General features: G+C 40.4%; 1 protein-coding gene across 2 annotated transcripts in view; it reads right to left on the minus strand.

Moving 5' to 3' along the window:
* SEC24D (SEC24 homolog D, COPII coat complex component) overlaps nt 1-27,088 on the minus strand; it is a 93,842-nt gene that overhangs the window by 10,452 nt on the left and 56,302 nt on the right. For both annotated transcript variants that reach the window (XM_074950797.1, XM_074950798.1), the window contains 9 exons: nt 23,926-24,064; nt 21,100-21,215; nt 14,336-14,460; nt 9,731-9,922; nt 8,937-9,030; nt 3,805-3,921; nt 2,045-2,215; nt 963-1,059; nt 37-182 (listed from right to left, as the gene is read on the minus strand). In XM_074950797.1, the coding sequence (XP_074806898.1) occupies nt 37-182; nt 963-1,059; nt 2,045-2,215; nt 3,805-3,921; nt 8,937-9,030; nt 9,731-9,922; nt 14,336-14,460; nt 21,100-21,215; nt 23,926-24,064 (1,197 nt within the window). The remainder of the gene's footprint in view (nt 1-36; nt 183-962; nt 1,060-2,044; nt 2,216-3,804; nt 3,922-8,936; nt 9,031-9,730; nt 9,923-14,335; nt 14,461-21,099; nt 21,216-23,925; nt 24,065-27,088) is intronic.

Genomic DNA, 27,088 nt, shown 5'->3' on the forward strand with positions numbered 1-27,088 from the left:
TATCTAACGGAATGACACAGATATAACGTTTGTCACCTGAATTAAGGCTCCACTGTCTTCATTCAGTTTGTCATCATGCTTGAACTCCACTGTTATCGCTTTGTCACAGTCTACTGCTGCCATCTCTACATCTGTGGTGTTGTTCATGTAAATGGCACCAAAGAAGTCAGTGGCCCTGAAACCTGGAGTCAGATAACAAATCAAAGAAAATTATTTTTGTATTTGTAATTTTTTTTAAAGCAATGTGGCTTTGTGACCCATTATTCATTGATGTTCAATATGCTTTGCAGGATGAGAGTGGAACTACAGAGCGACCTCAATATCTGGGAGGCCCCAGGTACTCTGGTAGGCCGCCATGTCTGGTTTCAGAAGACTCTCTCCCCATCTGGCAGCTGAGCCAGAGCAAAGGAAGGACTGTTGCAGAGTTGGTGCTGGGCTGCAACATCCACAGAAGAGTTTGTGCCCCTCTGGACACCTGCTCTATTTAAAGCTGGTCCTGGAATACCTCCATTTGTAGGAAGAATAGTAGTTTGGAAAAACAGGTTTTCACTACAACAGAGGATTTTACAAAACCTGGGAACAAGTGGGTGCACAACGGTTGACAGAAGTGGTTTACATAAAAACCAAGCTCCTGAGGTGTGTGTAATGTGAGCAGAATCTGTATTTGTATGTGCGGATTAATTTCATGCACAAGCAGAACTCTGCATATTCAAATGTAAAGGCATGTACATTTTTTGCAGGTAGACCCTCAACCTCTATTTCTAGCAAAGTGCCCTGAAGGTGTAAAATAATACGAGGCATCGTAGAAACAACAACATGTACAAAATTTCCAACATGCTATTATTTAAAATAATATGATTTGTTAGTGCTCAACAATTCTCTTCTCCAGGAAACTATGAATGTGGTGGCATAAAACTGAAACGTTCACTCAAGTTAATTCTCATTCCAAAGGGTACTGTTACCTGTACTTGTGCGAACCCTCATGATTGCATCAAATCCTGTTCTTTTTTCTATGTCCTTCCTGAGGTCACTCAGGAATTGGGGACCATCAGAATGTACCTAAAAACACAAATCAAAACCAAAGCTGACATCCACCACTGGATGGCAGCAAACAGCAAAAAATGCCACATAGTCTTTAAAACAGTTTATGTTTTTAAATGGATGTGTATGTAAAACATCCTCCTCTTTACTTGTAGTCTTTAAACATGAGCCAGCTGCAGTATTCTGCATGTCCCTTTGAACAGATATGAGGATGTGCAAGAATAATCCAATTCAACAGTAAACATTCCTACAATCCTGGATGTTTAGAATTCCTCTACTCCCAAAAGGGATCACCCTGTGAGTCAGGGTGCATTCCATTGACTACTACTGAGCTGCTGCACTGACATTACCTTCCTGGCAGATGGGTGCCTGGAGGATGGATTTTAAGGCCCCAGCCAGGACTGTGTGCATTGTGTGCGTTTCTTGCTTGGTCAGCAAGAAAATGCACGTGCAGATCAGTTTTGAGCACAGAGAAAATCCCCTTTTGCCTACAGAAATTCTCAAATATGGGACCCCTCTACATTGGGATGAATTTCACCCTATAAACTGCTTTACTGGAAAGATATGAATCCTGAGCATGTTGGTCTTGTCATGGCTGGGAAACACCCACAACTTTTTGAGTAAATGATTAGATTCTCATTTTTCTCCAAAGAATGTTCATTTCCTTTTGGACATAAGCATTTCCATTTGTGATGTTCAACAATAATTGCTGTACCTTCTCAGAAGTCAATGCATTCAAATGTCAATGTATTTAAGTAAGCAGGGTTCATTTTAAGATACTAACCAGCTCATTTCAGAGACTGAACATGTTTTTGAAAGTCTAACTTGAGCTTGACTGGTCATTTCCAAGTTTTGCATTCTGCCCACTAGTGGACACACACAAGCTCTCCTCAGCTTCACTCATTTTTTATGCTAGACTAGACTAAATATTCCTTTATAATGGAAAGAAAACAGTAAATTCCTAGCAACTAATCTGACAGATAGGGAATTTGTTAGCACTTACCTGAAAATTGTTGTATTTGTAAAGAGTTCCTCCAGTGTACATTGTGACAAGACCCATGGAGGCTACATCCACATACTGGTTTGGGAAGAGGAACAGATTCACACAGCAGCCATTAGCCACACAATCTCTGGCCAGGGACTCATAAAAATTCACCTGTGGCTGGAAAAGTATCTGCAGAGAATTAAAAAAAAAAAAAAAAAAAAGTCATGGTAATTTCCTCTTTGGACATCACCTAAGATATTGTTGATAATATGTCAAAATTCAACCATCTACTCGAAAAATTAAAAATGACACAGCTAATGCAATTAAACTAACTGCTTGAGAGCCCAATTTAGCCCTCAGACACCCATCTCCCACTGAAGTCAGTGGCAGCTGCATGCATGTAGCAGAGCAGAATTCGGCTGTCGATTTTTAGCTAAATGTAGGTCCTGCTCACAAATGGAGAGAGATGATCCATACTAACCAGCACAGGGGCAGTTTTGCAACAGTATCTGGTGCCACAACAAAAACTCGTGTAGAGACTAGGGTTTGTTGGAAAGTGGGGAACTGTGAGAGAGTTGGATGGGTTGGGAATGGAAAGGATACGCAGTTGGATGGAGATGCATATATCACTGTGAAAGGGGAGCATGACTGTGGTCTGGTTATAGGAGGGTACAAGAAGCAGGCAAGGTGTCTCAGGCAAGGTGTCTTCATTCCTCTGCTTCTTGATGCCCTTTTTTTGGGCCAAGACGACTGAAACGATGCCCCTTCCTTGCCTGTCTCATAAATGAAAAAATGAACCTGGAGCCTAATACTAAGCACATTCCTTTTGTGTTGCTGGGAAGCCTGGCTCACAATGGAGCATGGAACCCTTTGAATCCCAGAGCCTACCAAATTGTGGAAGCTAGGACTTGTGATGCCTCAGACCCCAGTGCGCACGCAGCCATTTAGAAAGGAGGTGTCACGCAGCAGCCCAGGCCAGGTACAGATGGCACTGAAGTTCAACTTTTAAGGTAGAGAACTAGGCCAGGGATCCTAAAACCTATGCCAGCCACTATCTGGTCATCTTTGCTCTAGGAAACTGCATCAAAATGCTGAGATTTAACATAAGTTTTTGGAGGAAAAAAAGCACTGAGTTAACAGTAAGCAAAATTTCTTGTTAAGGGAATGGCTTTTCTTTTTTCTTGTGCAGGCTTCATTTATGGTGTAGAGGGGATTTGATAACTGCTTTCAACTACCTGAAAGGTGACTCCAAAGAGGATGGAGCTAGACTGTTCTCAGTGGTAGCAGATGACAGAACAAGGAGTAATGGTCTCAAGTTGCAGTGGGGGAGGTTTAGGTCGTATATTAGGAAAAACTTTTTCACTGGGAGGGTGGTGAAGCACTGGAATGGGTTACCTAGGGAGGTGGTGGAATCTCCTTCCTTAGAGGTTTTTAAGGTCAGGCTTGACAAAGCCCTGGCTGGGATAATTTAGTTGGGGACTGGTCCTGCTTTGAGCAGGGGGTTGGACTAGATGACCTCCTGAGGTCCCTTCCAACCCTGATATTCTGTGATTCTATGATTTAGGGCAGTATTACTTTGTTGTTGATTTAGGATTGACATTAATGTGTGTTAATTAGATAAATAGTACTCATGCCCCAGGATGATGGGAACATAATAAACTTTATAAAAGTAATTAATATGCAGTTATCGAAATTTACCCCATTCTTTGAAGAAACCTAACAACAAAAATCACCACAATTTTCTTCTCAATCCTTTGTAAGCTCTAAATAGGAAATACCTTCTCTTTATCCGTATTGATCAGTTTTTTGTCATCTCTATTTTTTAGCTTCCCTGGTGCTTCAGCAGTCGGCAATGAAGAATGAAAAATAAACAACTTTCCAGAGCATTCTGCTACCTGTTACAAATACACAGTAACAACCTTTTATTCTGCTGGTGGTATAAACAGATTAACCTGATTTTCATGCATTTGCATAAACAAAAGTGTAAACTTTCCCTAAATCCTCGTAAGCTAAATTGTCCATTTGTTTAGAGACTGAACTCTTCATGGCACCAAAATCCCAAAAGAAAATCACTGGGAATTTAATATCCATAAATAGCTTAATCTAACATAGATATGTCTGGTCATATGTGGTGTTTCAGTGATTTCCACATAGGAATCTAGTCTCGATGGACAAAGTTAACAATACGTATCCTAGACTGCTGTCAATTTAATTTTTTTTTTTAACGCCCATGAGTTAAATAGAAGGTACTACTGCAATATAAATGTTAAACAACAAGATGCAATAAAGAATAAACAGACAGTGCAATTCTGTAGTTCTTATGCATGAGTGAGTCCCACTGCAGTCAGAGTGGTGTGTGAACAAGGACAGAAGAATCTGGCCCTCTCTCAATTCTTTTTTCTCCACTTAAATAATGTCAACAAAAGTTATACATATATATCTGGAGAAGTTCTTTTTAAAAAAAAACAATTTCCAATTTAAATCATATGTTGCAGGGAATGAGAGAGTTTTTTTCTTCTTGGATCACTAGGGGTATATGAACACCCAGGTTGAAGTCAAGGAATCTTTAAAGGGTCTGAAGACAACAGCCTAACTTTGCTCATGGGATCCCTTAATATTTGAGCAAAGCTTAACAGTTAGGCTAAAAGAAGGGTTGCTATGGTGTTCCAGATTTTTTAAGATTCTTTGTATTCATCCTGTACGTTTATATATCTTGCTAGCCAGAAAAAAACCTTGTGCTGTCCAGGCATGATATCTTTATGGCCCTGAACCAAATCTAATTGAGGAAGTCTTTTCACTGACTTCAATGGGCTTTGGATCAGACCCCACATAATATGGGACAAGCCCAAAAAGAAAAATTATGGGGTTAGAGGATGGCTGAAGAGATTGGTAAAGGGACCCACAGCCTTTCTGCTCGAGGTTGCAAATATCATGTGGCTTGGTGCTAGCAACTGTTTGGCCACCTGCATGAAGTAAGTTTGTATTCTTAGTCCAGTATCTATTGAACAAGTGTCCACATCACACAAAGCTACCACCCTGACGGAAGTCTCAGCAGGGAATCCAAAGACTGAATGGATGCTGAAATTGAAAAAACCTTCTCAGGTGGTCCTTCCAACTCAGGCCAGATGCACATAGGTTGTAGGGAAGTCAATATGGGCTGTCTGTGTACACAGAAGACATTGGGCCAGACCCTTGGCTGGTGAAAGTTAGCAAAGCTATGCTGACTTCAGTGGAGCTATACTGATTTACACCAGCTGAGGATCTGGCCCTCTTTTGCTAAGTCCAGCATCTAGCATAGGTGGTAAATTTTAAGAAAATGACCTCATATGGTATTCAGGAATTTAGGAGTTCTCTATATTCTTCAACTAACTCACCACCACCACAAGTCTTCTGCCAAAATTTTACCTAAGCTTCCATTTCACCTACTTATGAAGACAGTCAGTGTGATCATTTTAATAATTACTAACAGCTGGCAGGACAGCAGTTGTTAAGATTCTAATAGGAATGTTCTGCACTGAAGTGAACAGAACGACTGGCAAAAGTGTGGGATGTTACAGATATCGGAACACAAAGAAAACCAGTCTACTTGGCTAATCGGATGACTTGCAGAATAAATGTACACAAGAAGTTTCTAGACAGGTCCAGACTGACCTGTTATCAAGTGAATTCATTACTAGGTTTATAATTTTCTTGTGCCTGTACTTACTGTATATTTGTTTATTTCTTTCCCTTGTGAGAGATGTCTATTCCATTTGGCATTTTTATAATTTTTTATATATAAATGCGTAATATTTTTAAAAGATTTTTTTGGTAAAAGTCCTAAAAATATTTAATTCAATGCACATGAGCCACTATTCAGGTTTTTTTTTAAATTTAAGAATGAATGAATGAATTCTTGAGGGAAATGCCTGGCATCAAAAATTACACTTCTAGATGGAAAAGTCAAAACTACCAGTATCTACACATGTAAAAAAAGTTTCTTCCTGTAATTAAGGGATGCGGTAAATGCAATTATATTCAAAGTTTTTTTTTTACACTTAAAATTTTAACAAAATTTGGTATTTGTCAACAGCTTCAGATTGCCACCCTGCCGACTCATGTGCTCAGTTCCCAGAACAGCAGATGCAGCAACAGTACAAGTATCCCAACCCTGTTCTACTTTAATTGACATTTCTATTCAGAAGTGATAAATCCTTCATCTTTCTACTGAGACTGCCCACTGGAGTGGAAACCAAAATTATAATGGCCCTTTTTGTGATTTGTTTAAATATTAAAGTTCCTGATTTAAAAAAAAAAAAAAAAAAGACACACGAATGTGTGTGACTGCACACCTAAATTATACTTGCAATTCCAGTGACTATGTACTACATACAGCCAAGGGTGTATGCACTTTACAAAAACAAACCAAGGTTTCAGTAAATTAAGGTGTTGGCACCTTGAGAAAAGCTGGGAAATTCAAAATTGAACCTTGACAGTCCCACTGACATGAGAGAACTGCATTCTGAGTGGATAGTTTCAATGTAAACTTTTAAATTCTTGGGGTGAAAACCTGGCGCCACTGAAGTCAATGGCAAAACTCCTAATGACTTCAGTGGGGCTGGGATTTCACTCAGACATATGGCTTTTTTTAAAAGAAAATGTGTGTATGTCAATTTCCTCAATTTATTTTAGAACAAACATCTTTTATTGAAGCTTAATGGCAACATCTTATTTATCACATTATTAAAAATCAGAAAGTCCTTTTACTTTAGCATTGCTCTTGGTTAAAGCTGCTCTGAATTGAAAATATGCTAGAAAGTTTTAATTATATATATGTACTGGGCCAAAATTTATCTCCACCAGTATGAATTTAACCTATTTTTTCCCTTTTAGACTGGAATGGTTCTCTTGTTAATATGCACATAGAATGTGTGCTCTTTGCATTAAAAGCCTTACGAATAGCAGTTACTATTCGTAACTATTCTTTACAGGTTAATATCAGGGCCATTCCCCTTTTTTTTTTTTGCAAACATCGGAGGGAATTACAACTTGTATAGTTCTGAATGGCAATTTTACTTTTTTAAAACTAAAAGTAAATACCATTAGAAAAAGGACCTGACAGAAGAACAGATTAAATGAATACATCTTCTTTGCACACATACATTGTGATACTGTAAAATAGTTCATGAGAAGAGCTATTAAATTAATAGCTCAAAAAGGCCTAGGAAATAGTCTCCTTTTTTAGTGCAAGAAGATTATCATCTTGTGGGTTTGTGCTTTATTTGTAGACAGTTCACAGATAATCAAAGTGATTGTATTTTAAACCACTAGCTGTTGCTTTCTGTCCCTGTAAAAGCTACAGTGCAGCCTGGTGGCATTCTTTTAATTGCCAGTGTTAGCACTTACCAGGCACAGGGGAAAACACTGGAGATGCACTGTGTCCAGGGTATTTCACCTTCAGATGTATTCAAGCTACTAAAACTTGTTGATTAAGAGGAAAATCCAGCCCTCTCCTGCAAAGCCATGGTAGTGTCCTGTTCAGTGGAACTAATGCGGTTCTGTACACAAAGAAGAGTACGCTTGGGGCTGGGGCCTGGGCAGGACTGAGGGTCCCACCACTGCATTGACTCTTCTCATTCTCCCTGTATACATAAGGGTAAGGGGGCTGTGTAAGTGCCCAGAGTACATTACTTAAGATTCCAGACTGAAGTAACCTCCATAGCTGCTTCACAGCCTGATCCCCTTCTTCTCTCAAGTGTCCAGTCTATGCAGACTGGGCACTAGGGTCTGCATTTGCCTCTCAGTGAGCAAAAATCGGAAAATAGATATTAAAATGGAAACACCGACCCAAATTTCAGTATAGTGGCTCGAAGGTGCTGCTAGAATACCCCCTTACCGCCTTTAGTGGGGGGAGGTCTTCAGACTGGCCAGCAGGGAATGAGAGAAGTCCAACACACATGTGTGGTAGGGAAGGAGGCAGGGGCTACTGCCTCCCTCAACCCCCACTTTGGTTCTCTGCTTAGTCACTGGCTGGGCAAAAGAGGCAAGGCCAGCTGACTGGCTGCTATGTTCCCTGCAACCACCTTTTCAAAAGCCTCTTGTTCAAAACTGTCCAGTTAGCTGCCCTGCCCTCCTTCTACTTATAGTTGTGCTGCTTATGATGCTGTGGGGGTCTCACTGACCCCTTGTTTTTAGGGGGTCAGGAAGTAATTTTTTCCATTGGACCAAACTGGCTTGTAGTCCAGTGGGTTGTTTTTGTTCACCTTTCTGGCAGCCACCTGGAGGTACATCTGGGTTAGAAATAGTGGGATACAAGGTTCATATCACACTGTTATGACTATTGACTCATCACAACCTTCAGCCGTTGTCCAGTGCGGGTAAAGGCTAACAGGGCCAGCGCCCAGAGGTAAATGAGCCTCGAGAATGCGCAATTGGTCCTAGTGCTCAGAGTGGAGGAGTCGTCTGAAGATTTTGTGGACAGAGGTTCCCCTACCCAGCCCTGTGGGTTACTCCACCACCCTTCTGTGGAGGATGTGATGGACGGAAGAGTTTCACAACTGAGCTGAGTTCCTGAGATAGACTGGGGAGGGTCTACCTGAGTTGTTTGGTTTGTGGTAAAAGCCCAGTAATTCTTACTGGACCCAATTAAATGCCTGGTACATGAGAACCAGGGGCGGGCAATGTAGTGCCCCTCCCCAAGGTATAATTAATAAAGCTCTGGCCTGTTGCTGAAACCCATCCCAGGTGTCTGTCAATCATTCACCCGTTCGTCCTGGTCAATAATGGAATCTAAGTTCTGGAAACTATCAGTGGTTTCTTTTGGTTTCCCACTGCAATTTGTGGGAGAACTTGGCAAAGTCATTAGCAAAGTGAATTTTCGTAGCTTATCCTAGTAAAGACTTTGTTCTCACACACACAGGAACGTTCTAACCTTTAGTGCTTCCATGCCAGCCTGGATAACAGGAGCAAAGACAGTCTCACTCTCATTAGTGTCTGCAAACATCTCTGGAATCTGGTCCAACAAGCTATGAAAGGCAAGAAGGATCAAGTGTTTCAGCTGGTTAGAATACTTGTGTTAATACCTAAAAATCTGTAACACATCAAGCCTTTTTACACAATAACTTGCTTTCCATTAAAATAAAATTCAAAGGAATTTTAGTAATGCAAATTTGTAGGTTTCCAGCCACTATAAAACTGTCTGGATTTTAAATTTTACAAAATTTACACTTTTAAATTTAATTATAAAATAATGTCAAGTCACACATGATACTGAAATAAAAAAAGCAGAGTAGCTTAAATTTGAGGAGTAACTGTACTAGGAACATAAGATCATGGTTAGCTTGTAGCGTACATGTCAGTGGAGTGAAATACATGCAGTGTACTACACAATCCTCCAATCCCTTTTCCAATGTTCTGTAAGCAATGTCCGGTACATTGTGTTCTTTCTCACACATGGGGTAAATTTTGCCTTCTATCTCAGCTTTGAAAAGGCCAGCTGATAGCTCTTTTCTGAGTTTCAGAACTGGAAAACTAGGGTACAAGCTTTCTAAATGCTTGCTCGCCTCTAAGACTTTCAGATAAAAACAAATAATCCAGTTTATTTCAAGGTAGTGATCTCTCTGCTTCCAAGATTTCTGGCTGACTTTTTGGAAGGATCATTATTTGCTGTAAGCAATAATGAAGAATATTCAATTCATATTCAAAAATGAAAAATTAGTTCTTTACTTGTTCACAACAGATCGTGATTCCTGAAAGTTGACAAGGAAACCATCCAGCAAAGGAACAAAGACTTCTCCAACATCCGATACTACCATCATCTGAGGCTGAGCTAGGTTGCTCTTTACGTTAAAGAAATGGAGAACTTTGTTATAGGTGACAAAGCCAACTCGAATAGCTGAGGTCTCTTCTTGCTCTTCTCTGAGAGAAAAAATAAAACAGAACTGGAAATAATTTTGTAACATTTATTTTGCAATAAGAAGAGTTGTTTGAAATGCCAGGGTGCTGGTAGATAACATCTGTGTGGTAGAACAAACAACATCAAGATGAAATGTCCCAATCTTAGTGTTAGTGCTAGTTAATATAATCTAATTAAATTAATTGATATAAACTTTTTGTTTGTTTGTTTGGTTTCTTTAAATCTATCTTATCAAATGTGCCTCCCATCCAAAGGGCAAGTCCCGAATATGGAATCAACTGAGCAATAGTCACATATAATCTAAAAAGGAGACCCAGTTAGTTGAAAAATCTGCTTTATTGGAAACAGATTAAAGTTCAATGATACTTACTGCTAATGACTGATGGAACAGTAATTCCACTTATTGGGAACATCTTCTGGTGATCTAATGGTACTTTGGGACTTGTGAGAGTCAATCTCATGTTTCTTCTTTCTGTTTAACAGCCACTTTCATTCCCTCCATAGCTGTGTTATGTACCGTGTAAACTGTTCAATACTGCTTGTTGTTTGCTCCTATCAGGTCAACAACGGGTATGGGGTTGCCATACTGCATATCTCACAGCTGTCCCTCTTCTGGGAATTTTGTAAACAGCAGATTCAGCCCTTATTCTTATGAAGATAGCACCTCTACAGCTCTCTGGGCAGCAACATTACTACTAGTGCCGGTCAGAACGTTTGTCTGATTCTTTTCCCCCATTAAAACACAACAACATTGCTTAAAAAAATAAAAAGAAACAAAACAAAATGTGGGATATCCAGGTTCAATTCAGTTATCTACTTCCTGTGTGACCTTGGACAAATCATTTAATCTCTCTGTGCCTCAGTTTCCCATCTGTAAACTGGGGATAACAGCATTTCCCTACCTCTCAGGGCTGTATGTCTACATATTCTTTAACAGTCACAAGACACTCAGAAGCTGCAGTGAAAGGACTCGGATTATTTAGATTAAGGGAAACAGGAAAATCAATCTACAACAGAAGTCATTCAGTGTGAAAGTGTATGATTGCTGTTTGTGCATGGAACAAATTAACATGATAGAAAGTCACTAATCCACAAACCAGATACTGTAATTCTCAAACAAACTCCCAGAGGTTTCACTCATATGCCCCGCAAAAATTTAATAGCCCAATGCTGTGCAAAGTCTCATGTTACTAGGAATTTAAGTATATAAAATATACTACAGTACATATATCAGTATGCTAAAAAGTTATCATACTATGTAACAGTTTTGCAAAATTGTTTTAAAAAAAAAAATCTACCAGCCTAGGAACAGCATCATTACCTACCCTTTCCTATGATAAGAATGATGATAAAAACCACAGGTATTTTATTCACCCACGGAAATAAACTACTTATCTCAGAGAAGAACTCTGTCAGCTAGTCATAAAATTAAAATTCATTTGTCAAGATAAATGAAGATTGCCCCGGGTTTACCCTTCAAATATGAGTTGTTCGCTGGATACCATCTCTGTCCAGAAAAGACTGGCCAGATTCTCTCTGTGGCAGTCTGCAATAGTCTACGAGTTGATCTGTGATGTACTGAGGCCCCTCAAAAGCACATTGATAGGATGGAAACCACCATCATGAGGACCTGAGTAAGGCACTGGCTGCTCCTCTACACCAGGGTAAAATGTACTCTTTGTGACCTACTGCAAATCACAAACAACCAATATGCCACTCTTCAGAAAATCAGGTCTCAGCTTCCTCCACCCAAATGTTACAACAGAAAAAAGGTTTTGGCAAATGAGAACTCGAAACCTGTTCACAATGTCCAGATAGAGAACCCATACTCTGAAAAATATTTGTCCTTCAGTGACAGTAAAATCCTGTTCCCACTTGAAGTCAATGGCAAAACTCCCCTTGACTTCAGAGGAGTCAGGATTTGGTCCTGATTGTTTGCAGTTGAATATTTTTAAAAACTCGTCCATTGTTTTAAAAAAAAAAAACAGATTCTTATTTTATTTCTACCGTTGCACGGTCAACATTTGGTTGTGGACACAATCCTGCCCATGGACACGTACATGCTCCCACTAATTGGCCCTGTATGTTTTGTTCTCTTGGTCCCTGCTGTATATACAGTCATTAAATAACAACAGTGTTACCTAACAGTAAGTGGAACAACAACTGTAAAGATAAATGTTTAAATAAAAAGCCCTCTTATCTTACTACAGAAATATTTTCTCTACAAATCAGCCGCTAGTCAAAGTGTATCATTTTTGAGGCCAACTTTTCTGCTTGCATAACCCCACTGATTTCAGTGGAGTCATCCCAACAGAGACTCTAGCCCATGATCTGACCTTTGGATGAGCCCATGCTTACGCTCTGGACATCCAGTACCCACAAGCAGGGGGAAAAGGTGAAATAAAAACAGTGTTTTATTACAATTCCTACTTTGTTGAGGGTCAAGCAATAAAGAGAAATTAGCTACATAAAAGAATCCTGACATGGTATTTCCTATCAGATCTCGCTGTTTTCAAGATATCTTAAAAATGAATTGCCTATGGCGATTCACGAAGTTAATTTAAAATGTAAAAATACTCATTTTTCCTTTCTCCAATCTGTGATTCTCATGTCGGTGTAGAATGTTAATCTGCCATTCTTGGCTCATGGAAACACAGCTGGATCATAAAAGGATTATTTTGATCAAAAATGAATCAATGGTCTTTACTTCCTGGGCTACATTATGACTTATTTGAAATAACTTCGCAAACTGCACCTAGATAGATGAATCATTTCCGAAGGGAAGGTTCTAATTCTACCCTGCCACTCAGACACAGTTACTGAGGTAACCACCAAGAAGGCTATTCCAACATTTAGTATCTTGACAAGGCCAAGGGATTAATAATAGTCTCCACTTATATATTCCTTTACTGTGTGGAAAAGAGATGCACACATTAGCTAGTTAACCAAAACACCCTTAAGCCACATGCATCTAGGCAATTCTATACGAGGATACTCTTCACATATCACCTCAATAGTGAATTTTGCAGTTTCCTCTCTCACAATTCTAAAGATTAGTCATGGATGTGGAAGCAGACAGCGTTAACTAACATGGCTCAAACACATCACAGTTCTCTTTAGAGCCTGCCTGGTAGGGGTTTAACTCCTAATATTCAGAGCCTGATTTTTAGAGTGATGAGCACCCACAAGTTCCAGAGACTTCAGTGCCTAAATATACATTTGAGGGACTGGTTTTAAGCACCCAAATTGGAACATTTTAGTTTTAGTTGAACAGTTTTAAGCAAGTAGGGGAAAAACAGAGGTCCTGATAAGGCTATAGAAAACTCTAATCCCTTTTAACTTGGTATGGGAGTTGCCTTTCCTGAGACTCCTGGGGTAACCTAGCCCCAGATCCTTCCAGGCATTTAGGTGCTTAAATACTTTTGAGGATCTGGGCTTACTCCTTACCTGCTTCACTTGCCCTTTCTCCTGCCTATCAGTGAGCCATTTCATTAGGACTGCCTGGCATAAGCCCTGAGCTCCAATTGCCCTCAGCAGATATACTTCCTTATTACCATAAACCTTGCCCCCATGGGATACGGTTGCCAGAGGCATGGGCACGGAGCTAATTGCCTGTCTGCTGGACCCAGCTTAGGCCATCCACATGCCATCACAGGATAACAGCAATCCCTTCTCCTTACAATAAAGGCAAAGAGCAATTCCTTTAGCATCTCAGAAATGCATATAATAATAGATAACAACAACAACAATAATTTTAATGAGGGGGGTGATATCTATTATAATTTCATCTCATCTTCTTGCAAAAGCTTTTATCTACAGCTGCTGAGTGCAAAGATACATTGAAATGTGGGGGGAAAAAATCAGCAAATTTTGTTAGACTGCCTTATATGGATAATGTTAATAATAATTCCCTTAAAGGAATTAAAAACTTTATGAAAGCAACAAAAAAAATTCTTGACAAAAATGTGTTTTAAAAAAAATCTAATTACAGTATTTAGGATCTGATCATGTACTGATATTAGCTAGGACAGGCCTTTATACCTGTTCAGAGTCCTGGTGGCGACAGGAATTGTGTGTGGTTTTTTTTGTACTCTACATGTACTTTATATTAATGTTTTCATGATAGATCATTTTTCTTAACTGTCTTTATTCAAGTTTCTAAAACCATAAAAACCAACCAAATCTTTAACTTGCATAACTGCTCTTTACCCTTCATGAGTTAAGCAAGCCTCGATGCCAGTCAAACTATTTTAGAACTGTCAACAATGTTAAATATGTAGTCTAGTGTGATCTGTCAATTATTGTCCTAAAACTTATAATTTTGATATTTTCTGAAGCTTTTTTTGTTTTCTCTGTTCAGCAAGTGAGCTGCTGAGATGAGGAAAATTGTACAAAACACACCGTGATCTCTTTACCTTGGAAGTTTATCCAGCACAGTCTTCAGCTCATTACATATGAGTTTAACAAGGCCACTCTTGATGTTACTATAGGACACGTCGATCATGAAGATATAGGCTGGTGAGTTTGGAGGCTTGTTGTTCTACAGAAAAGACAAATAATCATCATCCACATCCACAAAGCAAAACTAGAAAGAGTGACACATTAAGTCCAACAAAATCTACATACAGCTCAATCAGGCAATCCAAATAATTATTTGATGGTTGACACCTATACTAAATAAATAAATAATAATTAAAATGATGATCTAATCTTTGAAAAGCACCATCTCTGGAATAAAACATTATTACAGGATAATAGTTTCCTACTAGTCTAAAACATCAAGGTGAAGGTGTTTATTGGAAGTGGACAAATATTACAGGAAGTTTTCTGTAAACTTTCAAATGTTTAAACAACAGGTCTTTGGCTCTTTGCACATCTTTTATTTTTCCATTCCATGTATATTTGTATAATAGCATTTCACTAGCATAAATTCTTCAATTCAATTTCCATCAGCATTAACACTGATAAGCTATAGGAGACCAATCAGAATTAAACAAAACAACTCAGTCACTTTAGGATCTGATCCTGCGCTGAGATTAGCTAGGACTGGCCTTTATGCCTATTCAGAGTCCTGTCGTCGATAGGAATTGTGTGTGTTTTCTTTGTACTCTACATGTACTTTATATTAATGTTTTCATGATAGATCATCTTTCTTAACTGTCTTTATTCAAGTCTCCTCAGGATCCCTGCTGTGCTAAGTGCTTTTTATTCTGACATGCATGCTCTTCAACATTTTCAGAGCCAAGACCATGCCTGATAAAAAGCTTTCACCAGAAGCATTACAAATGATACCAAACTTTTCTGTCTACAATATTCTTTTTAACAACATATAAAATCTTTTTCTTTTTGCAGCCTGGGAGACGTTTTTCTCCTCAGAAGTGCAACTCCTGCACTTTGACTGGCTGTGAATAAGCATGTTTTGTGCTCCAGCAAATCTTGACAGCAGCTGAATTTAGAACCACTGAAAGGCCCCCTGTACTTTGAGAAAAAGCTGATTTTATACAAGATAAATAAAGCATGAGCTCATATCATTTATATGTAAAAAAGAGCTAGGCACCCAGCAACATTGGGTTGGTATTGATTCTTCTGGGTAAAACTTCTTACATGTTATTTCTTGTTCGTACTGCAGGTAACGTAAAAATGATGAACATACTGTACTAAGCTACACCAAGTTTCTATGTATAACATTTATTTATAAAGTTGTTAAAAAGTGGGTGAGGTAATCTCTTTTATTGAGCCAACTTCTGATGGTGAGAGAGACAAGCTTTCAAGCTTACACAGAGCTTTTCTTCAGGTCTGGGAAACATACTCAGACTCAGGGCTTGTCTACACTGGCAATTTACAGCGCTGCAACTTTCTCGCTCGGGGTGTGAAAAAACACTCCCCTGAGCGCTGCAAGTTTCAGTGCTGTAAAGTGCCCCACTGCTGGGAGCTTCACCCCCCGTGGAGGTATTTTTTTGCACCGCGACCACACAAGGCATGTTAAAGCGCTGCCATGGCAGCGCTTTAGCACCGCCAGTGTAGACTAGCCCTCAGAGTGGAACAGACTGTTTAGCATAAGTAGTTAACATGTATTTCAAGAACCATGTAAAGTGAAGTGGCCCATTAACACCGCTTCAGTCACAGGGAAAAGAAGGGAAAAATAAAATGGCACCCAGGGAGGGGTGCAGGTTTGTTAGTGGGTCATAGACTGTTCTCATAAGCTGTAAATCCAGTGTCTCTATTCAGTCCATGATTTTTAATGTCTAGCAAAGTTATGAATTTAAGCTCCCAGGCTCATCTTCTGAAGGTGTTGTGCAGGTTTCCTTTTGAGGATGAAGTCTGTGAGGTCAGGTATGGAGTGACTGTTTTGTGAAAAGTGTTTGTCTTATTTTTCTGGGAAAGAGTTCATTCAAGAGCATAGTGATTGACTGGTTTCACCCATTTAGTTGTACTAGGGCCTTTGGTGGGGATACCACATATTGCGCTAAGCATGCTTAGGAACCATGAAAGGTGTGTCTTTGCAGACAGGTGGGTTGTTGATCATTGTAACAGTGGAGAAATGTCTGCAGGTTTCGTATCTGTTGTTCTGGCAGGGTCTGCTGCAGCTTTGAGTGCAGGTGTGTCCTGGTCTGTGAGGAGCTTGCTTCTGATGATGAGCTTGGAGAGGCTTGGGGGCTGTTTGAAGGCCAGAAGAAGGAGTTCAAGAAAGATTTCTTTAAGAATGTGGTCGCCGCCATTGAGTATGGGTTGTCACTGTTTAATGATACCACTCCACACTACAAATACAGGGTAAGTAACGACTAAGGGTGCACAGCCAGAGGGAGTTTTATTGCCAGATTGAAGCAGGTTCTTGGGGTATTTGGGTGGCCCATTCCATGATGCAACCTACTTCTCTGGAATGTGGAATGTCCTTTTTTGGTGAAGTTGGTTTTAAGTGTGTTTAATGCAACACAGACACTGAAGTCCTTTATTCACAACACAAATCAAATACAGCATGGGCAGCAGCGATGCAATCTTCTCTAACCCTTTACCTACACTAGAAATGCTATTGCTGGTTCAGCTGTACTAGCAGAGCTCCCTAATGTAGACACAGCGTATGCCAACAGGAGAAGTTTTTCTTATCAGAGTAGCTAAACCACTTCCCCAAACAAATTAGCTAAGCTGATAGAAGCACTCTTCTGCCAGAATAATTGTGTCTACACAGGGGCTTTGCCAGCATAACTATGTTGGCTGGGGGCATGGTTTTTTCACGCCACTAAGATAGCTACAAACAAAGCAACAAACCTTTGTAGTACAGACCTGGCCTAAAATGTTTCACAAAATGTTCCTTGGCTTTGTTCTAAAGGCACTGCTAGGGGTGACAGTAGTTCAGTTTCCATGACTGTTCAGTCTTTAGCTTCCCTACTAAAACTAGCAATGATTGTTATTTAAGGTCTCGTGCAATGGTGTTTTTGCTTGCTTGCTTGCTTGCATGAGGTGGACACCCATCCACTAGGAAATGGTCCAAAGCCAATCATGTATGCTGTTCCACAGCCATCAGATAAATAGTTCCAGTCACTTATTGAGTCATATTTGAAACACAACCCTATAAATGATAAACTCCACTTTCTCATTACCTATCCCCTCAATTATAACGTTCCCATCCCCCATACATTTACCCTCAACTTAAAATTATGGCCCTCATTCTCCATTCAGTTACACCATTGTAAGGCAGGAGTTCTACTGATCTGGGAGGAAAATCAGGCCATGTTTTTACAAGCTGTTTTGATTTCAGTATTTGGACCCTATTTAAAAAAAATCAAATATACTTTTGTAAATCCCACAGCAGTTTATAAAAAGATCTTGGCTAATTTCTGACAGATATAGGACAGAAATGAGATTGCGTTTGCCAAATCCGCCTAACAGAAGAGCAATAATACAAAACAGCTGTTATTTGTTAACATTTTCTGTAGCTGTTCATCCTCATTGTTTGATAAGCACAAAGGAAGTGATCCTTCAGTTTTGGTCTGAGATTTAGAAAAGAAACAAACTTTACTGACTCAGACCAAAGGAAAAAAAATATCAAATAACTCTGTCAGATTCCCAACAGGCAATAGCTTAACACTTCCAAAGAGGCTTTATATTTCTAATGGATTTATTTAAAAAAAAAAAAATCTTGAAACAAATCCACACCAACGTGCACTTTTGTGACAAGAAGATTATAATAGCATGCTCCTTGACAAAAAGCTACTTCTCAGAACTCCTGAATGAATTAAGCTTTGTGACAAGAGCTTTGGATATAAAACTATTACCTGAAGATGCAAGCATCAAAAAGAATCATATTCTAGAACAGTGTTTCCCAAACTTGGGATGCCACTTGTGCAGGGAAAGCCCCGGGCGGGCCGGGCCAGTTTGTTTACCTGCCGCATCCGCAGGTTCAGCTGATCGCGGCTCCCACTGGCCACGGTTCGTCGCTCCAGACCAATGAGGGCTGCGGGAAGCGGTGGCTGGTACGTCCCTCGGCCCATGCCGCTTCCCGCAGCCCCCGTTGGCCGGGCACAGTGAACTGCGGCCAGTGGGAGCTGCGATCGGCCAAACCTGCGGACGCGGCAGGTAAACAAACCGGCCGGGCCCGCCAGGGGCTTTCCCTGAACAAGCGGCATCCCAAGTTTGGGAAACACTGTTCTAGAACAAATAAAAAGTATCTTGAAGATATTTTAGTGGACACACCCAATAGACAAATTAATTTTCAAAAGTTATGGGGCAGCTCTTCAGCTGCCATAAATCAGCACAGCTCTACTGACTCTGATGGAGAGACATCCATTTACTGTAGCTAAGGTTCCTGCATTATATTCCTATTCCTCCCCCTTCCTATATCGTGCAGGAACCTCAGCTTCAGTAAATGGAATGAATATATATATATTCATTCCTACCTGAGCTCATTTCAGATCGGAGTCCTGATCCAGATCCCAGTGAAGTCAATGAAACGGTTCCCAATCATTTCAGTGATCTTTGGATCAGGCCTCCAGCGAACTATGAGGTCAGCTAATCAGCTTGCTGAGTTCCTCAAGTTTACTAACAACAAAAACACATGCTGACTAAAATCTTAGCAATAAGTTGATGTTCTGAAGCCAAATCCCTGACTTCAACGGACGTTAAGGGCATTCAAGACTATGCAGGCTCCGACTGAATTCTTAAGCTTATCATTACTTTGATCCTCCCTCCATTGAAGCTAATAGGAGTTTTGTTGGTCTACGATGAGAACTGAATGTGGATGTCTTAGAGCTCCACCATGGACAGAGAACATCACACTTGACATACTGTGAATTAAGCTAAAAGCTAGCAAAGGCATGTTCAAACAAGAATTTAAATACTTCATACTTGGGAAAATACCAGCAAGTTCTCTCAAATTATTTTATGTGCGTGGCACGTGTGTTCGAACAAATCTAGGACATAACCAAAACGATAAACCATTTTTTGTCCTTTCAGGCCTTGATTGTGCCCTAGAACCACCAAGACAGATCCCTCCACCTGCACTGAGCCCTCCTGAATCCCATACGGCTCCATGCGGACATAGGGATCCAACCACATGCTTCTCCTTGCAGGATTAGGGCCCGTAGAAAAATAATTCTTTACGTAAGCTAATATAAATAACCACACATGTTTTCTGTGAGTGGAAACACTCCATCACTGCTCAGTCACTAATTGTCACCAGTTTACTATTAACAGGAACCATGATCAAATACTAGCCCAATCTATCTTCAGAGATGTGGTCTGCTACTTAATGTTAATTTGAGAAAGCTATTTACTTTATCAGTCTCACTGGGGGCGGGGGGGCATTTTTAATGTGTCTTGATTTTACAAGAGACTTAACATGTACCTACACTTTATTTTTATCAACACTTTTCTGGATTAAGCTTACATTAGTTTTTGGACACATTTCTAACATGGATAAGGAGTTTGATCAGCTATTACTGACCTCCCCACAGAAGAAGACAGAAAAATCTAAACGGTTGCACACAAATGCTGTACATGGTGTAAATTAACAAAGGGCTGGATTTTAAAATCTTTTCCTCCATTTAAGGTGTTTAGATGTCTGAGCTCTAAGAACAACGTGCTTAGACCTCTGACTGAGTTAAACTGTTTCTGAAGATAAGCACAAGACGTGTCTGCAATTATTTTAAAAAATGAACTCCTGTTAAGGACAGGTTCACAATTTGAAGCCACTTCTGGAATGGGAAGGCAGACAAGCAGATATGCTGCACACAGCAACCTGTGTGCACACAAGTGGGGATGAGAAGTGTATGTTTAGCCAAGAACATTAGGCAAACCGTTACTTCTACCAAAAGTACCAGGGGATCATTCACATCTACAAAGAACAGAGAAAACTCAGTTTATCAACCACAGAAATGTAAAGGGTTTATGTGACCCTGCTGGGTTATGAAATTGGGGCTCCAAGTAGTCTGTTTCAAACCCAAAGCTCAGATCTCTCAGCCCCCCCACAACCATTATGATTTATTTTAACAATTAACCATGCTGAACTGTTCAAGCTCTATTGAGAATTCTCTTAATTCCTCCACTCCCCAACTAGTTTAAGGGCCTTACCCAAAGTACACCGGAATCAAGGGAAATCAAGGGTTTCATTCACTTCAATGGGCTTTGGATGAGGCCCTCAGTGAGTTCATAATATGAAGACCAAATCATACTTCCACAGCTAACATAGTGGTCAAACACACCAGAAATGAAAAGTTTCAGGTCAAATTCTTAGGCTGAGATTTTCAAAGCAGAGAATGAGATTTAGCCACACATCTGCCTTTAAAATTAATAGAAGACATGTGACTAACACGTGACACTGCTTTGAAAATCTCAACTGTAGCCTCTAGAACAATGCCATATAGTTAGGACCAAATCAAGGCCCCAGCTGAAACTTAGTGGATCCACCACCTTTGCTGCAATGCCTTGTAATTCTTATTTGACAATGATATAATTCAACAACTGTTATAACAGAAACCACGAGCAACAGTGTTTATGTGGGGGTGGATGGGGAGGAGGAGGTTAGTTTTGGTATATTATTCCATGCTTCAAATTTTAAAAATGTTCATAGACTTCTGAACTTCTGGTGTGAAGTAGAAAAGGCTTTATTCTGCTTTAGGTATTTAAAAGATTCAGTTTGTTTTACCTACATTTGTAAACAGTTTTCCATGCTGGAAATACTTACTCTGCAATAATCCAATGTAGCGACATATTCATATGATCCTAGAGATAACTCTGGCCTCTCGTAGTGGTCTGTTCTTCTGCCAATGTGATCCAGATGTTGAAAGAAGAATGGAGGGACTAAAGAAAAACAGTAAAACTAATTTTTCTTCTTTTAATAAACACAACAGAAACAATGCAGTCTCCCATTTCACCGCTTGAGGAAGGAATGCAAATGCTTAGCTGGGAAACTAATTTTATGCAGAAACTGCACAGTTTTAAAAAGAAAAAAGTTATTTTGTGCTTATTGTCACATGTGTGCTCCTACTGTGTTTGAAGGACTGGGTGTTTTCCCTTGTGAACACTTGAATATTCCACACTCATCCTGCACAAGCTTGAGTAGCTGTGGATGGTACAGGCTGGGGAGAAGAATCTGCCTTTCCAAGGATGCAGGGACAGAAGGACTACTCCAGGCTTGCTACTGCAAAACTGAAGCTGTCATAGTTCCAGTGAGAGATGCCGATGGATCTGCAGAGTTAGAGTCATCAGCCCCACCTCTCCACCAGCCAGCCCCACTCCACCCACAAGTCCTGCTGCACAGAAGTTTGCTCTAACAGGGTTTACAAATCCTGGCCTTCTGTTCTGTTCCACTGTGTCAGGAGCATTCCGCAAACATAGAGGAGAGGTGCAGGACTTCACAACTAAAAGTGAATCACAGATTACACTGCAGGATTCTTGACAACCTTAGGAAATGAGTCCTAAGAAAATTAAATAGTTGCATCTGAACTGGAGGATGGCAATAACATTTCTTCTCTAATTTTTAGAGCAAGAGAAGGCAGCAACCCTTCGCCAGTTACTTCTCGGATACCTTCACTTAAGCTTTTTACATCTCAGTTTTCCCCACCTGTAAAATGGGGATAATGCTTACCTATCTTGCAGGGGAGTTTTGAGGCTCAATTAAAGGTTGTAAAGTGCTTTAAGACTCTTGGATGAAAGGCACCATAGAAGTACAAAGTATGCTTTAAACTGATATTCTAATGAATACATGACGATATTTACACTGTTTATAATGCACGCAGTATGTGTTTATGAGAATTTAAATTGAACAAACAATACAACTTGCTATCTGCTATACTTTGCCCAAAAGATTGAGCTTCAAGCCAAAAAGGAGTTGGCATGAATCTTTCAAGGTTCATGTTTCAGAGCTGAAAAGATTACTGTATTAGGGAAAGCACTATACCACTGTGATCCTGCTGAGGAAATCCAACTTGATACAAACGTCTAGAAAGACTAGTTCTGGCAAAGATTTGGGATCCAGCCAAAAGCAAAAGAACGCTTACTTATGAGTCACATGCAGCACACTTGAACAAATATGGCATGGTATCTTCTGTGAAAACCAAGCCTTGTCACAGTAAGATTAATAGGTGATTTAACCATTAAATGCATGGTCACAGACATGATTACTCTTATGTTGTTCTAAATATTTGTTCTTTGCCAGGCACTTAAGCATTTTTAAATACATTTATTTTCATTTGAAATACTAGCTGGCAGTTTGGAATAGAGCAAAAACATATCCTGTGTTGACAAAGCATTTAAAAAAGAAAACTTTTGATGAAGCTACAGACAGGATTTCATTGTTTTGCATGGCTATATTTTGTTACAGAACATTTCTTTTTAAAAGTGGATTTGACCAAAGAGTTTCTGCATATTTTCTTAGTAAACTATTTAAAAAATAATTCATATGGAATCTTACTGGGCACATCTGACTAATAATTTTCATACGCCGAACAACTAGCTGAAGGCCCATCATATGACAGGATGTTGTCAAGAAATCATCTTCCAGTTGTGGTTGCATTGCACATCAAATGTTGGGCCCAATTCTCTGTTCCGGCTGCATGGTAAAGGAATATATAGAAAATAACAGAGCGGTGCTGAAAGCAAAAGTGGCTTTACACCATGATTATGCTGTCCTTATTCTGGGACTGTCTGAGGGCTGTTTAGAGCAGCCACAGGGGACAAATTTTTGCCCAGTTGCTCTGCAGCAGGAGAACCACTAAGGAGCACTTTTCACTGGAAATGCCCCCCATTACTCTGCCTAAGTCGTTTTGAGATTCAGCCTAAACTGGATGAATTCCATAACTGCTGGCTTTACTAAGTTTACACTGCCTTTGTGGAGTGGAGCAAAAGGGCCATAACAGAAAGAATAACTGGGTCTAGTATTTCTATCCATTCATGGCCACATCATCAAAGAAAGTGCGGTTTAACTGTTGCAATGTTCTGTCTCCCCAGCACCAGTTAAAGAGCTGTTATTCTCAGTTTAAAGTGATAGTGAAGAAATCCAATTCCATATTTTTACCTCCATAAAAGGAAACAGAAGAGTGAAGGTGTCATCAGAAGAACTCGACTGAACTTTATTTTTTGTAATGTCGCATATCCAAGTACTGCTATTTCTTCAAACTTGTTCAATTATATTTCCTGAAACCTTTTCTATTGATACGAGATGCAAAGGCTCGATCCTCCATGAAAATCAGAGCAGCTTCCCTGATTTCAACAGAACCAAGCTGATTTGCAAAAGCTGAGAATCTGACCGATAAATGTTTTCAAAAGTTAAATAAGTTATTCAGGCTGACTAGGAATGGAGAATTTGGATCATAGAGAATAACATGCCAAAAAGACTCCATAGATGAAGTACTGACTGCCCTACAGAGATGCATGGTAAAAACTCCCATTCACTTTGATGGGGCCAGGATTTGACTCCAAGTAAGTAAATCAAGAAAATAATACTACAGATGCAGTTTCCGGTTAGCATTAATGAATGAATATACACAAATAGTAGACAAATGTCACTTACCGTCATTTATGCAGTTGCAAAATCCACATTGATACTTTCTTCCCCCTTCAATGAACTGCATGAAGGGACACATATAGGCTTTGCATCTGTTGCATCGAATTGGCCCAGTCTCCCCATGGTTAACAACATAAAGAGGGGTCTACACAGAATGGAAAATAGAGTCATGAAAGCATCACTAAAATACTAAACCTAAAAACAGTCTGGAAATATACTGATGCATCTGAACTCTCTTGTTAATTATTGCTTCTTGATCAGCTAATCTCTATCCAGGATTCACCCAAATTCTGAAACATTAAATTTTGATAAGAGCAGGGCCTCATGCACTCCTCAGAGGGCTGGGCATTCAGGGCAAGCTACAGAAGAGGCTAGTTTTCTTCTTGCTGAAATGTTCCATTACAATAGTTGTGGTAAGTGTCTTCTCATTAGAGCTGCATGAACCCTTCCAAATTCAGTTAAAAGGGGAGAGAACTGGCCTGCACTACAGTTACCCCCATTTAGGGCCCAATTTTGCCATCCTTATTCACAACAAATAGTGTCTTACTAAGCATAATCAGTGTGACTAATTGCATAATAAGGGATTATTCAGTATGAATAAGGAAGGCAAAATTTGGCTCTTAGAAACCTGTATCAGCATTTTCATGCACTATCACAGTTATTCTCTGCAAACAGCAGCCACAATTACATGCACAAATGAGACTTTTAAAAATAAGATTCATACAGATCCTGAATAAGAAAAGCATCTCTATTCAAGCATCTCTTACGCATACCGATGTCCTTTTGAACGTCAATGGGACTTAGAATCATAGAATATCAGGGTTGGAAGGGACCTCAGGAGGTCATCTAGTCCAACCCCCTGCTCAAAGCAGGACCAATCCCCAATTAAATCATCCCAGCCAGGGCTTTGTCAAGCCTGACCTTAAAAACTTCTAAGGAAGGAGATTCTACCACCTCCCTAGGTAACACATTCCAGTGTTTCACCACCCTCCTAGTGAAAAAGTTTTTCCTAATATCCAACCTAAACCTCTCCCACTGCAACTTGAGACCATTACTCCTTGTCCTGTCATCTTCTACCACTGAGAATAGTCTAGAACCATCCTCTTTGGAACCACCTCTCAGGTAGTTGAAAGCAGCTATCAAATCCCCCCTCATTCTTTTCTTCTGCAGACTAAACAATCCCAGTTCCCTCAGCCTCTCCTCATAAGTCATGTGTTCCAGACCCCTAATAATTTTTGTTGCCCTTCGCTGGACTCTCTCCAATTTATCCACATCCTTCTTGTAGTGTGGGGCCCAAAACTGGACACAGTACTCCAGATGAGGCCTCACCAATGTTGAATAGAGGGGAACGATCACGTCCCTCGATCTGCTCGCTATGCCCCTACTTATACATCCCAAAATGCCATTGGCCTTCTTGGCAACAAGGGCACACTGCTGACTCATATCCAGCTTCTCGTCCACTGTAACCCCTAGGTCCTTTTCTGCAGAACTGCTGCCTAGCCATTCGGTCCCTAGTCTGTAGCTGTGCATTGGGTTCTTCCGTCCTAAGTGCAGGACCCTGCACTTATCCTTATTGAACCTCATCAGGTTTCTTTTGGCCCAATCCTCTAATTTGTCTAGGTCCCTCTGTATCCTATCTCTGCCCTCCAACGTATCTACCACTCCTCCCAGTTTAGTATCATCCGCAAATTTGCTGAGAGTGCAATCCACACCATCCTCCAGATCATTTATGAAGATATTGAACAAAACCGGCCCCAGGACCGACCCCTAGGGCACTCCACTTGACACCGGCTGCCAACTAGACATGGAGCCATTGATCACTACCCGTTGAGCCCGACAATCTAGCCAACTTTCTACCCACCTTATAGTACATTCATCCAGCCCATACTTCTTTAACTTGCTGACAAGAATACTGTGGGAGACCGTGTCAAAAGCTTTGCTAAAGTCAAGAAACAATACATCCACTGCTTTCCCTTCATCCACAGAATCAGTAATCTCATCATAGAAGGTGATTAGATTAGTCAGGCATGACCTTCCCTTGGTGAATCCATGCTGACTGTTCCTGATCACTTTACTCTCGTGTAAGTGCTTCAGGATTGATTCCTTGAGGACCTGCTCCATGATTTTTCCGGGGACTGAGGTGAGGCTGACTGGCCTGTAGTTCCCAGGATCCTCCTTCTTCCCTTTTTTAAAGATTGGCACTATATTAGCCTTTTTCCAGTCATCTGGGACTTCCCCCGTTCGCCATGAGTTTTCAAAGATAATGGCCAATGGCTCTGCAATCACATCCGCCAATTCCTTTAGCACTCTCGGATGCAACTCGTCCGGCCCCATGGACTTGTGCACGTCCAGCTTTTCTAAATAGTCCCTAACCACCTCTTTCTCCACAGAGGGCTGGCCATCTACTCCCCATGTTGCGATGCCCAGCGCAGCAGTCTGGGAGCTGTCCTTGTTAGTGAAGACAGAGGCAAAAAAAGCATTGAGCACATTAGCTTTTTCCACATCCTCTTCCACATCCGCATCCTCTGTCACTAGGTTGCCTCCCTCATTCAGTAAGGGGCCCACACTTTCCTTGGCTTTCTTCTTGTTGCCAACATACCTGAAGAAACCCTTCTTGTTACTCTTGACATCTCTTGCTAGCTGCAGCTCCAGGTGCAATTTGGCCCTCCTGATTTCATTCCTACATGCCCGAGCAATATTTTTATACTCTTCCCTGGTCATATGTCCAACCTTCCACTTCTTGTGAGCTTCTTTTTTATGTTTAAGATCTGCTAGGATTTCACCATTAAGCCAAGCTGGTCACCTGCCATATTTACTATTCTTTCGACTCATCAGGATGGTTTGTCCCTGTAACCTCAACAGGGATTCCTTGAAATACAGCCAGCTCTCCTGGACTCCTTTCCCCTTCATGTTAGTCCCCCAGGGGATCCTACCCATCCGCTCCCTGAGGGAGTCGAAGTCTGCTTTCCTGAAGTCCAGGGTCCGTATCCTGCTGCTTACCTTTCTTCCCTGTGTCAGGATCCTGAACTCGACCATCTCATGGTCACTGCCTCCCAGATTCCCATCCACTTTTGCTTCCCCCACTAATTCTTCCCTGTTTGTGAGCAGCAGGTCAAGAAAAGCTCCCCCCCTAGTTGGCTCGTCTAGCACTTGCACCAGGAAATTGTCC

The sequence above is a fragment of the Natator depressus genome, chromosome 4 (assembly GCF_965152275.1).
Source record: "Natator depressus isolate rNatDep1 chromosome 4, rNatDep2.hap1, whole genome shotgun sequence".
NCBI classification, from domain to species: domain Eukaryota; kingdom Metazoa; phylum Chordata; order Testudines; family Cheloniidae; genus Natator; species Natator depressus.